Raw genomic sequence first — 14266 nt, 5'->3', positions numbered from 1 at the left:
AGGGGATATATGTATACTTACAGCTGATTCATGTTGTACAGCAGAGACCAATACAACTTGTAAAGCAATTATCCTCCAATTAAAAATAAATTAAAAAAATATATAACTAATAAGGACCTATGTATAGCACAGGGAATACTACTCAACACTCTATAATGACCTACATGGGAAAAGAATCTAAAAAAGTGCCTATATGTATAACTGACTCACTTTGCCATACAGCAGAAAGTAACACAATTGTAAATCATCTATACTTCAACAAAAAATTTAAAAAAAAAAGTCCATGGCTGTCAAAGTGGAGGACAGTCAGAGACAGGTATAGTTTTGGAAAAGTAGTCCAGGGCCAGCACCTCCCAGGAGCAGGAGGAAGATGACAAAGGGCAACACCTAGGTGCCCCACTGCAGAAATGAAGATTCCATGCTGATTCCACAGTGAAGTCCCCTCGGGTCCTACCTTGCTTTCTCCTTCAATGACAATGACAGGCACGGAAGTGGCAGGCCAGCGGTGTTTGGCTGGAAGGGGCTTGTCACAATTCCATAGAACTATGATCTGAAAGGGATAAGGGGTCATCAGATGGCTTGGTAAGGCTGGGTTTACATAGGCTTCCAACCCAACATTTCTTCTTAAAGACAGAGAGAGAGAGAAAGAGACAAGATGGTGTTCTAAGCAAGGCAGAGAGGCAGACCTCAAAACTGAATTTAAAGTGACTCCACTCCACTCTGTACACCTAAAACTAACATAACACTGTAAAACAACTGTACTCCAAAAAATAATTTTTTTTAGTGCGTCTACTCCCACACAACCCTCAGAACCCCATCACTCTCACAACCAGAGAGAGGGGATAAGAAGGGTAATCTAATAAAACTTATGTCAAGTGGGTAGGAGAAGGCTGGGGAGGAAAGAAGGCATGGCAGGGTTGTTGGCTCTTAAAAAAGTGGTTTTCTAAATTCTGGTGTCTTATGGTGACGAGGAAGATAACAGCCTTGATCAAACTAAAGAAAAATGCACATTGAACATCTGCTATGAACTTGCACTACAGCAGGCAATGTGGGAGAAGGAAAAGAATTCAAGATGCGACTGGCGTGAGCTCGTGTTTTGGATTCTCTAGGATGGCAGTTTATTTCCTGTGACCTTATTATTGCCAATAAGTATGTTTAGCCCCCAAATGCAGACTTCAACATGACTCCATTCTTTTCTCATATGTAAACCTTCTCGTGTAATTTACAATTCAGAAAAAACACTGTTAGGTGTAGGAGAGCAGTGCTAATTTGGAAAACACTGTTACCATAGATATCATCTTCTGCTCCCAATTTTATAATTAGTCACAGCGGCTGTGAAAGAAAAGTTGACGCCTCCTGACGCCAACGAGTCAGTTTCTGCTGTTGAAGCTTAGTTTTCTGGGTCTTTTCAGGGGCCTTTCCGAAGTTCGTTTTTCACTTTGACACTTAAAGATGAAATAATGTGTGTATGTATTCTTTAAAGAGTGTTGGGGGACTTCCCTGGTGGTTCAGTGGTTAAGACTCCTCACTTCCACTGCAGGGGGTGTGGGTTTGATCCCTGGTCAGGGAACTAAGATCCCACACGCCATGGAGCATGGCCACAAAATTAAAAAAAAGAAAGAAAGAAATAATGCCACTTGCAGCAACATGAATGGACCTAGAGACTATCATACTAAGCGAAGAAAGTCAGAAAGAAAGACAAATACCCAACCATATCCATTACTACTTATATGTGGAATCTTAAAAAAAAAAAAAAAAAGTGTTGGTATATATTTCACTTTACCCCAGAGCAAAGATCTCTTTGTAACCTACCCATTACCAGTACCAGGTTTCACTTCCAAGAACCTCTAAGCTGATGAAAAGGGAGTAACAAGGCATGACAAATGGAAGGGGAGTAAGAGGGCAGGACGTGAGATGAGTCAGTGTGTAGCAGGGAAGGAGTGGGGGTTCTGGTCCGCCAAGCGGCAGGGAGCAGGCGCTGGGTCAACCCTCCCTGCCTCCCCACTCACCTGGGCACAGTACTGGGACTTGGCTGCAGCCACGAGGAGTTTCAACACTGGCTGGGACTGAGAGACCAGGGGGGTCACCGCGTGGATGACTGCAGTGAATTTGGAGGGGGGCTTTAAACCTGAAAGAGCAAGGGCAGAGCAAGCTAATGAAGCACTGAAAAACAAGACTTCGAAAATTATTCCTCTCTGCTCCATTGCCTCACCCCAGAGCTAATGTTCCCTTCTAGCATATTTTTCCTCTGCCTCTTATGTCTTGACAGAACAAAAACAAGGTGAAAAGCTGCTAGTGAACTGCTGCCTGAGTTTAGAGACCTGGATAATTTACAGTTCAAGGCCCATTTCCAGATTTTTCCTTTGATGGCCTTTTCCTTCCTCCCTCAGGGATACATCTTTGATCTCCCTTCTGCTTTTTAGGCACCCAGAGTCTAATTATACACACACACATAACATTACTCACCACACTCTTTATTCAAGAAAGGGTATAACTCTAGTTACTTACATCCTAGGCTGGATTTTAGTAAATGTGCTCTCTCTCCCAGGGTATTGCATATATCTTATTCTTAATGATGTAGTTAAAGGGCATTTAGGTTGCTTCCATGTTTTGGCTATTGTAAATAGTGCTGCCATGAATGCTGGGGTGCATGTATCTTTTTGAATTATGGTTTTCTCCAGATATATGCCCAGGAGTAAGATTGCTGGGTCACAATGGTAGCTCTATTTTTTATTTTTTAAGGGACCTGCATACTGTTCTCCATAGTGGCTGCACCAGTTTACATTCCCACCAACAGGGTAAGAGGATTCCCTTTTCTCCATACCCTGTCCAGCATTTACTGTTTGCAGATTTTTTTGATGATGGCCATTCTGACTGGTGTGAGGTGATACCTCACTGTAGTTTTGATCTGCATTTCTCTAATAACTGGCAGTGTTGAGCATCTTTTCAAGTGCTTTATGGCCATCTGTATGTCTTCTTTGGAGAAAGGACTATTTAGATCTCCTGCCCAGTTTTTGATTGGGTTGTTTGTTTCTTTGATATTGAGCTTAATCTCTTGGAGATTAATCCCTTGTTGGTTGCTGGCTTTGCAAATATTTTCTCCTATGCTGCCATTTTGAAAGGTTTTTGCCTGATCACTAATTTTTCAGATAATAACCAGCCGGTGGTCAACGTTAAAAGGCCAACATCCAGAACCTAAGTGTCTAGGTCTGAAGCCCAGTTCTATCACTGAGTGGTGTTGGGATCATTACTTAACACTCTGTGTTTCCACAGCAGGGAAATGGGACTAAAGGCAACAGCAACAAACTTACAGGGTTGTTATGAGAACGAATTTGAATGAGTCAATGCATACAGAGCATTTAGAACAGGACCTGCAAACACCAAGTGCTCAGCATGAGCTCACCACCATCATCACCATCACTGTCACCATCATCATTATGTTGGGGTGGAAGCTGCTCTACTCCCAAGAAATCTCTTCCTTATGTAGCAGGGAAACACAGCTGGGAGAAAAAGCACGTGGTTCAGACCTCTGCCAACTGTGTGCTCTGAAGCCCAAGGTGGAAAGGTATCATACACATGCAAAATAACAACTGCCACCAAAGAGAAAACAGTGAGATGGCTTCTTCTCCAAATGAGTTTTTTCATGAGAACTCATGGAGAAACAGGAGCCAGGTTAAAAGCCTCCAAAAACTTCATTAGTGGGGACATATGGACACCTAAAGCTAATTAAAGTTGATGTACGGCAGAAATCAAACTAATATTAAAAAGCAATCACTGTTCAATTAAAAAAAAAGAATTAAAAAAAGAAAAGCAGACTAAGAAACATTAATACTATGGGAGAGCTCTTACTAGACTATTAGAATAAGCAGTATTTATCAATGATTGAACAGCTTTTATCTTGGAGGGGAGGGGTCGTGCTGCCAATAAACTTGCTTAACATTTAAAACAAAAAGAATAAATGTGAAGTCCAAAATTCATCATGAATTATAATAAAAATAGCAAATTAAATTTTAAAAAACTTCATTAGTATAGACCCACTAATTTCACATTTTAGCAATTTAAATATGAACAAGACAGTGAAAGGACACTGAAATTAAGCTTTGAGAGTGACTGACAAAGGTAAGAATTAGAATGTATATTGCAAAGAATTATATGGATCTTTTGCAGAGAAAATTACATCATCTGACTAGTATTTCAGTTTCACGTCGGAAAGAAACTAGCTTCCCCACTAGTGAAATACACATTTAAGGCTTTGCCAAGTAAGAAGAATAAATATGATGTAGGGGGTTCCCTTAACAGTAAGAACAAGTCACTGCTTTAAGACTTTCCTGTAATGGTTTAAGAAGCAACATTTACACGCTTCTAACGTGCTAACTCGACTAACTCCACACAAAAATCTGAAGTCTTTTTGCCACATCAACTTGAAGGATGCTTTATTATCCCAAGGTTTCTCAAATTTGGAACTGTGATTGAGGGGAAATGTCCAAGATGCTACCAACATTAGAGCAAGCAGGGCTCCAAATACTGCTACTGCTGCTGCTGCTAAGTCGCTTCAGTCGTGTCCGACTCTGTGCGACCCCATAGACGGCAGCCCACCAGGCTCCCCTGTCCCTGGGATTCTCCAGGCAAGAACACTGGAGTGGGTTGCCATTTCCTTCTCCAATGCATGAAAGTGAAAAGTGAAAGGGAAGTCACTCAGTCGTGTCTGACTCTTAGCAACCCCATGGACTGCAGCCTACCAGGCTCCTCCGTCCATCCAAATACTGGGGCAGCCTAAAAGTTTGTTCAGGATTTTCCATAAGATGGTGCAGAAAAACCCAAATGAACTTTTTGGCCAGCCCAATACATAAATGTCTGTGGCGATAACGGTAGCCTTCTGTAAAGCTTCATCTCTCTGCCTGTTTCCTTTTCCTTATTACGACCAGCCTAAAAGTTGCCTGGAAAAGGAAATGGCAAGCCACTCCAACATTCTTGACTGGAAAATTCCGTAGACAGATGACCCTGGTGGGACACAGTTCATGAGTTCGCAAAGAGCAGGACACGACTGAGCGACTGAGCACAAAAGCTGCTTGAGAGCAGAGTTTATACCTCCTTTGACTCTTTATTCCTACCACCTAGCACTGCATTAACACGGCACAGAAGAGGAGCATAATAAATGTGGAATGAAATGAATAAGTTTGTCCTCTGTCCTATCTTCTTAAATCTTTTCCCTTTCCCTTTATTAGTTTGGTTTTTCTTTCATCTGAGACAGAGAAGTTAGGATCGTGGAGAAAAAAAAATGTAGGAAGAGGTCTCTTAGATCCATTTTATACATGATAAGACTCAAAATTATAGCAAACTCATTGTCATGTTGGGGCTTCCCTGGTGGCTCAGGCAGTGAAAAATCCACCTGCAATGCAGGAGACCCGGGTTTGATCCTTAGGTTGGGAAGATTCCCCTGCAGAAAGGAATGGCAAAACACTCCAGTATTCTGGTCTGGAGAATTCCATGGACAGAGGAGCCTGGCAGGCTACAGTCCATGGGGTCGTAAAAGAGTAGGACACGACTGAGCAACTTTCACTTAGATTACTTAGACTGTCATGTTCAGAATGATCTGTAATGTGGGGAGCCTTCTTAAAAAGCAATGACTCTACTAAATGTAAAGAACAGCAGCTCAGATCAGGAGTGAGTTTTTCACTTTGCAAGACTCTGCTGGATTTATAATTCATGACCTTGATAAACCATTTAGGACAGGGCTCTAGAAGCAGTCTCCAACACAGGTGTTACAAAGACACTGCGATGGAATAAAAAAAAAATCGAGGGACTTGAGTTCCGGACAGCATTTAGAGGGTAAACCAGAATAGCTCCGGGGAAGGCATTCACTTACCTAAATTAGCATAGTAGTAAGGGAAATCTCCCAGATAAGACGAATACTGTGGTAGGACGAACAATCCCCCAGGATGTTTGTTCCATATTAAACTGTTACGTGATATGTGCTTGAATATTCTGTCCTGAATAATCTAGAAAACAAAAACATTGGCATATGGTGAGGAGGAGACTCTGATGATATCCGACGAGGAACACATTCAGTCCAAATTTGAGGGCTGATGCCAGTAAGAGTACTGGGTCTACCCCACCCTCCATTCTCCAATGATAAAAATGTCTGGGATACGTAGAACGTGACTGTTGGAAGAGAAGGAGAGAAAGGAAAGAGATGGTTAATCCAATTGTCTAATTATACTTCAGTTTCACCATAAATTCTATCTTGTCTTTCTATAGTTAAGTTTGTGCTCCTTTCAAAGTAGAGTGTGTAGAAGAGTTATTTTCCTTAATGGCTGATCTTCCAGATCCCCAGCACGAAGATCTGGTCTCAGTGCACTGAGACGTCCATGTAGAGATTGAGCTGGGAGCATCTTGAAGGCATGCACGTTCTATAAGCAGCTGAGGTTTTGATCCGTTCCTTTAATTCAGGAGGCAGGTTTATTTGTTTGACATAGTTTCATTGCCCTTTCAAATTCAATTGTAGGACTTCGGGGTACTAGGTAGCTGCAGTTTTTCTATCTTTAATCTCCGAAAGTAGTGAGTTAACTAACAATTGCTGAAAACAACCTAGATAATAGAACAAAATCCATGGCATATGAAGACTAATAATAGCCAAGCTAGTTCATTAGTTTCTTTGGACTTGAAGACCTTGAAGATCATTAAATTCTACATTTAGAGTCAAACATTCTCCCATCCTGAATCATTTGTCAGATGAATGTGATTAGTCTACTTTATAGATTTCGCTCTGTGACTTTCAAACTCTTGTAATTATACCATCTACTCATTAAGATATGATTTGGCAAATAATTAACTTGATATAGAATTTCAAGTTTTCAGCAAGTTTTTGTATGTGTGTGCTTAAAAAAAAGAAAAAGCCTAGTATATATCTCTAGAGATTTAAAACCAAAATCATCATTTTCCAGGTCCCCGTTTAATGCAATGTGATTTAAGTACAGACCATTTTAAATGGAATTGTATTATTTGCTAAGGTTATTACCACCCTCATCTCATCCCACATGGTGACTAGACAAGTAATAAAGTGAGCTACATTTATCTTTGCAAACCTTATCGTGTTTATATTTCTTAATAAGAGAGAAGAAAGGAAGCAAGGAGGAAATTTAGAACTCAAATATCTTAGTTCAAAATGATTTCTGCAGTTTCTCTTTTCCTTAGATCAAGACTTCTTGTTTTATATGACTTGGCAGAGGTTTCAAATTTGGGTAAGATTTTAGAAACTTCACTCAAACGTTAATGTTTGTTCTTTGCGGTGCAACAGAGATATGTTAAAATGCTGTTGTCTAGGCATTAATTATTAGAAAATTGTCATGCTCGTGAAGAGTTTTTACATGGTTTGCAATTCCACTTTGTACACCATTTATTCCAGTTTTTAAATATTTGTACTTTCGTATTCTACTGTCTACTTATTTTCCTTTATAGGTTTTCATTCAATCCTCTTTTTTTTTTTTTTTTGCTTTCCAAATTTATACACCTTCAAGCATGTGGTCACTTAAATTCTGGATATCAAGACACAGAGCACATTGATAGAAGACTGTGTCATAAATCCAACCTACATACAAGTGACATAGAACTCAGAGATATCACAAATTGAATCCCCATTCACTTTGGGTCTCTGGATGGTATGATTCTCCATGTCGAGTCTTTTTGGTTCAGTATCACAACACTGCATTTTTTTTAATTCAGGGATATGATAAGTCATAGTACTCTTTTGAAATACCAAAAAGTACTTTATACTCTCTTCAAACAGATCTTGATAGGGCAATATCAAAAAAGGTAGAAGAGCAATAACAAATGTTGAATATAATCCAGGTCAAGCAATTTGCCACCTTTCTCACTTACTATCCTCATATGTAATAAGCAGTAAAATATCACATTAATTACAACAACCTCCAGAATCTGTTAGGAATAGTTACCTAAGTCTTCATACTTATGACTTGACTTTTTTTTTCTTTGCCTTAAAAAAATCTCATTCCTGTGTTCATTATCTAAGCATGGATTTTCCCATTTCTACACAGCTATACTACCATAGGTATTACATATTACAGATCTTTCCATATTATTAATAGTATTTATGGTTTACTTATCCTAAATGACCAAAAATAATGCAATTATTTCCATGCAAATCAGTGAACATATTTATGAGCTAAAACTTGCCACATTTAGGACTGATGCCTTAAGATTTTGTCAAAGGGTATGAACACTTTAAAGTCTGTTCATATGTATTGCCAACTGTCTTTCTGAAAGGTTGATATCAACTTGGCTTATCAAAAGTTTGACAGAGTACAGATCTTAGTTTACCAAATAGAAAGGTCACTTCGTCTCTCTCCTAATGCCTAAGTCTCCCTAATGCTACACTGGATAGTTTCCTGGATCCTTGGTACTCACTCTTAATTGCTGTGGACAAAGACATCATATTTAAAGGTTGGATACTACAAAGAAAATCAAAACACACAATCACAAAAAATTTACACAATTTTTTTTCCCTTATAGCCCCACATGGTACCTTCAGTAAGGATAGTATTTCTTATTAATGTGAATTCAAAGGGAAGAATGACAGGCGCCTTATTTTTCATTTTTATGTGCCATCTATTTTTAAAATAATGGACTACTGGTTACAGGTTACAGTCATTCTAGGTGTCCCTGACTCGGTCTTTTGACAAACGCAGTGTTGCCTAATACATGCAGGGCTGCCATATGCCACCTTGCTCCAAACTAAAGCAATCTTCTATGTCTATTCTCTCACTGATTTTAAATTCTCATTCTACAGCAGCATCAGCAATACTACGGTCTGAAAGCGTATGGTTAGAGATGTGAAGAGAGAAATGGAGATTCCTTCATAGAACTTCACTTTAAATTGTGCTTTCCAAGCTACCATCAGCTGTTCTCATGTGTTATGACAATTTCACGCCCTTTTCTTTTGCTCAGCCTGTTTCCAACTGAGTCCTAGGGTTCAGCCCTTAGCGCCAAGTTACTGTCGTACAATGTTCTGACAAATAATGGAATCCGTGAACATTATTTTTTGCAGCATTTTATCACTGTCCCTATCCTTATTTCTCAATCTGCACCAAAAAACGAGCTCCAAAGAGCCTAGCTCTTACTAAATAGCTCCTTGATTCTAAGGTGCAGAATTCGGAAATTTCAATCAGACTGGAAATACTAGCCAAATCCCAAGCAGGACAGAGTGCAACACAGTCAGATGTACGCACAACTTGACCCTGGTGTTAGAGAGAAGGACGAAGCATCCTGTTTCCAATTTTATCTAAGCACTACTACAACTCTTAAGGCTCATAATCTCCAAAGAGCAAGTAATTCCCTTCCCGTGACCCAGAATACAGCACGGAAGCAAGAAAGAGCCAAGTGTAGAACATCTCCTTTGCAAGAGACCCTCAAATCTACGCTATCCAAGGGTAACACCGAATAATCCTCAGACAGCAGGCTCCAGCAGGGACTGAATGAAGAATTCATATTATCCAAGTTCTAAGCCAAGTAGGAATTTTTGATTTGTGATAGTTAAATCGTTCTTATGAACATGTTGGCTGTTTATCTGTGTATGTGGATGGCATTTTCTGCTATTTTTCTCTGCTTTTCTGTTTACATTGGATCCTGGGGTAATCTGAGCTCTGATTTAAAAAGGGAAACTGGATGGTATCTCTCGTGCAATTCAGTTGAGAGGTCAAACTGTTATGATCCAATTTTGGAACTATATGAGGAGATTTTGACAGTTGCTATAAATTTGAATGAAGTATATGGTTTGTAGTGTTTTAAAAACAACTGTGTTTTCTCTAAAGAACTGCCTGGCTCAGATCCAAGGAGAAGTAGGCCTTTCCAGGCACAGAGATGAAAACAGCTTGGCTTAAGATCCTATGCTGATGAATATAACATATCCAACTGCTATTATAGGATAATTGAGCACTGCTAAGTTAGCAGGCAAGAGACCAGAGCTATGCAATAAACTATACTCAAAAGAAACGTAATTAATGAAATACAATCTTTCATCTGGCAAATTAGCAAAGTTGTACGTGTGTGTTTTAATTATGATCCTGAAGGTTGATAAGGTTACAGTGAAAGAAGGTCATCCCCAGATGGCTTGTGGGAATCTAGATGGATACAACCTTTCTGAAAAGTAATTTGGCAATACATATCATGAGCCTTAGTCATGCCTGGACCCTTGGCTTGAGTAATCCTATTTTAAGGACTCCATTCTAAAGAGATAGTCTAAGATACATGTGGATAGTCATTGATTGGATAAAGGGCTATCTAAAAAAAAAAAAAAAAAAGAATGAATGAATTAGAGACAACAGTAATAGTCAACAATAGCAGGTCAGTTAATAAATAGAGGCTCACCAAGAGATGAAATATAGGGTGAAGAAATGAAAACATGTGGTCTCGGTGTATAGCCAAAGATGCATACAAGCCGCATTTGGAAACACTAAGAAAAGAATAACTTAAGAACTATATTGTGGGAGCTCCCTAGTGGTCCACTGCTTAGGACTCCATGCTATCACTGACAAGGACCTGGGTTCAATCCCTGGTCTGGGAACCAAGATCCCATAAGCTGTGTGGTGTGGCCAAAAAAAAAAAAAAAATCAAATAAAAATTTAAAAAAGAATTGTATTGGGACAACTACAGAACAATTGGTCAGGAAAAAAAAAAAGTCAGGTTTAGGTTTTTCAACACAGATCACATACAAAGTAAATTGGATTTAAAAAAAATTAATTGGCTATACTCCAGTACAAAATACAAAGCTTTAAAAAATGTGTGTGGGTGCATGCTAAGTTGCTTTAGTCATGTCCAACTCTCTGCGACCCTATGGACCATAGCCAGCCAGGCTCCTCTGTCCATGCGATTCTCCAGGCAAGAATACTGAAGTAGGTTGCCACTTCCTCCTCTAGGGGACTCTTCCTAACCCAGGGATTGAACCCACATCTCTTACATCTCCAGCACTGGCAAGCAGGTTCTTTACCACTAGTGCCTCCTGGGAAGCCCCAATATGAAAGTAAATACTAGAAAATATGTGTGTGTAGGTTGTGCATAAATAAAATTATGAGTCAAAAAGTCCTTTCTAAATAGTAGCAAATGGAAAAGGCACAAGTGGAAAGACTTCCCAATCATAAACAAAACAGAAAGGCATACTACAAATTAGGGGGAAATATTTGTAAGAAAAGAATCAAAGGGTTAATATTTTTTGTATAATAAGCTCTTAAAAATTAATGAGAAAATTTTGTGGCCATTTCTATTTCTTTGGGAGCTGCCTGAGCAAGAAATACATGAAAAATCTTTCTTACTGAAATCTTAAGAAAGTAATGATTTATCAGTTTGAAGGATATAATGTCCAATATGGTGAAGGTGAAAAAAATAAAAATAATTAAAATAAGTTCTCTCATATAAGCTGAAGGGAATACAAATTAGTTAATTCTATTGCAGGAAAATTGACAGTTCATGTAGAAATCTTAGCATTTGGCATGTTCTCTGAATCAGGACTTCAAATTCAAGGATTTTATCCTAAGAAAGTAATCTTGAACTTGCATAACAATTTGTCACTGAGGCCATTTGCTTCAAGGATGTGTATAATAATGAAAAACCAGGAACAACTGTAGTAGTCTCAAATGGGGATTAATTAATGGAGTTAAGTGATATTATGAATGGAATATTAGTCATTAAATAACTATAGAAAAATCTAATGAGATAATCTTAATATATTATTAAGGAGAAAAAATAGGTTATAAACTAAGTATAGAAAGACACTTAATGTCTTTCTAAATTAAAAATGACAACATATTTATGTATTTGCATAGGAAAAAAATGAATATATATGTGTATATATGTCAATAGTGAATTGTATGGATAGATAATTTTATTTTTGCGCTGTAAGTATTTTCCATTATTTTTTAAAAGGAACATGCACTTCTTTGATAAAAAGCACTCATTCCAAGAAAAAGAAAAAAGCAACAACAATAAACAATCAAAACACAATTCACATTCAACTTTCCTTAAGAAGGTTCTTGGAAGGGTCTTAGATGGAGGGCAAGATCAAAACCAAACAAATTTATTACATGTTCAAATCTGCTGCTATGAATGCAAGTGAAACTTAATTTTCATTGAGGAGGGTGATTTGGATGAATAAGAGGAATTTGCTTACAACAAGGAAGCCCTTGGAAGGCATTCTACCCCGTCCCCGTTCATGGGTGGACCTGGGTACTAAATATCTTTTCACTAAGTTCCAGGATGAAATCAGTGCACCCAGGGAGGATACTTGGGTAGAGCCCAGCCCCACAAGAGCAGGAGTCAAGGCCAGGCTTTGGGTAGGTAAGTGTCCCAGGGTGGCTGGGGTATGACCAGCATTGGCTCTGGTACCGGGATGGCAAGACAGCAGTGATGTGCACAAAACAGGATGACTTCTGTTTTCTTGGTATTCCTCAGAGTGATCAAACTGCATACTCCCAATGACATTAGCTTCTGGAGCAGTAACCAAGTTTCCAAAGAAAATACTTTGAAAGTGAGGCCACGAATGCCCCCACCTCATGTTACAGACACCTCAGAATTACCTCGATGCTGGGCCACACCCGAGAACCTCTGCTCTCCTCCCTGTAATTCATGAGTGCAGATTTCGAAATCTTTTCTCAGCAATTTCTGCTACTTTGGTGTAGCCTCAGGCCATCGCTCTCTGCTCTACTTCCAAAGGTTTTAATCATCCCCCTGTTTCCCTTTCCTTTTTTCCTCCTGCCTTAAAAAAAGCAACTTGAAGATGGGCATCCATCTGCCTGGAACATTTTCTGATTTCATAAAGCTTAACACTTTCTGCACCAGATGAGTGTAATTCTTATTTTCTTAACACATCCTTGCGATAATGAGGGGTGGGTTGCATATATCGCGAGAATGAATTTGTCTGTTTCCGAATGCCACTGGGCTACAGTACCCAGTAAACTATTCATATTTTTAGAATAGGAGAAGATTCTCCCCTACTTGCTCACTCTCTGTTTCTTAAGTGGACTCCGGAAATACACCTTCAAAGGATGCCATGAGTGTGAATGACAGGACAATCATTAGCTACCTGTCTCTGAAATGATGTAAGACAGAGCCAATCTCTGTGTCAAGGAGTATAATTCCTCCTAAGTCAGCGTTCCTCTGTGGAGTTCGTCAAGAATGGAGAGCAGGTCAAAGGGGGTTAACTGACACATCCAAGGACAGAAAGTTCAGTGTTGCCCCATTTGACCAATTACACATTGATAATAGCAACAGTGAAGGCTAAGAGAAACATATAAAGGACCATTATTCGACACTGAAAGCCAAGGCATCTCACTTACCTCTAGTGTAGTTAATACAATCTTCTCAACTGAAGAAAAATAAGCCTCCCACAAGAATTGTGTCTGCTGTCTAAGTGCTAGGATTTTATCCTGATGAATAGACCTGATTGTAGAAGGAATCTGTAACACAAGGTGAACACATAATAACTATAACTAGAAAACAACGAGATGCCATTTGATCAAAATAACCCGCTCAGGTTAGACTTTTATTCTTCATAGCGTCTGTTTCTAGCATACAGATCTACTAAAAACCACCAACCCCTAGACTGAAAGGCCCTGAAGAGGTGTTAGCTAAAAACAGCACTTACTGGGAGTCAGCATTAATGACCTTTAATGACCTACACGACAGTTAAGAGCTCACTTCTGAGGTCTGGTAGCAGCTTATCACTTGCATAGCGTTCTTATACTAGCCTCTGCCATTTTCTAAGAATCCCACGTGGCCTTGAAGCTGCCCATGGACAATCAGATCCTGCAGAGAAGGGGCTCTAGTCTTGGAGCAAAGCTGAGAGCCATTATGTCCCAAGCACTTCTAAGATATGCGACCCCCAGGACTACTAACAAACTACAGAAGGACCTTTTAGGGAATGTCTTGGAGTCTGTCCATTTAATATGTAGCTGAGGGTGATTATTTCTATGTGCACATATCTCTTTTCTCTCCCTGAGAGCTTTCTGCTCCCCAGACCTCTCTTTTTGGCTCTAGTGCTAACCCCAAACTAACACGATCTGTCATGTGTGCTTAGCCAACACTGCTATCTATCAGGCTGTACAGTTTTAAAGGAAGGATCTATGCCCTGTCCATCCAGCTAAACATTTTCTAGCTAGGATAGTGGCTTTTATGTACAGACACACCTCAGAGATACTGTGGGTTCTGTTTCAGACCACTGCAATAAAATGAATATCACAATCAGGCAAGTCACACAAAA

The 14266-nt window shown here is 39.3% G+C and overlaps 1 protein-coding gene across 1 annotated transcript in view; it reads right to left on the bottom strand.

Moving 5' to 3' along the window:
• Positions 1-14266, bottom strand: part of EXT1 (exostosin glycosyltransferase 1) — a 310887-nt gene that overhangs the window by 19862 nt on the left and 276759 nt on the right. The window contains exons 4-7 of the mRNA XM_061123569.1: positions 13344-13463; positions 5867-5999; positions 2010-2128; positions 455-550 (exon numbers count right to left, since the gene is read on the bottom strand). Of these exons, the coding sequence (XP_060979552.1) occupies positions 455-550; positions 2010-2128; positions 5867-5999; positions 13344-13463 (468 nt within the window). The remainder of the gene's footprint in view (positions 1-454; positions 551-2009; positions 2129-5866; positions 6000-13343; positions 13464-14266) is intronic.

This window comes from Dama dama, chromosome 21 (genome assembly GCF_033118175.1).
Source record: "Dama dama isolate Ldn47 chromosome 21, ASM3311817v1, whole genome shotgun sequence".
NCBI lineage: Eukaryota > Metazoa > Chordata > Mammalia > Artiodactyla > Cervidae > Dama > Dama dama.
This window is presented reverse-complemented; position numbering and strand designations above follow the sequence as displayed.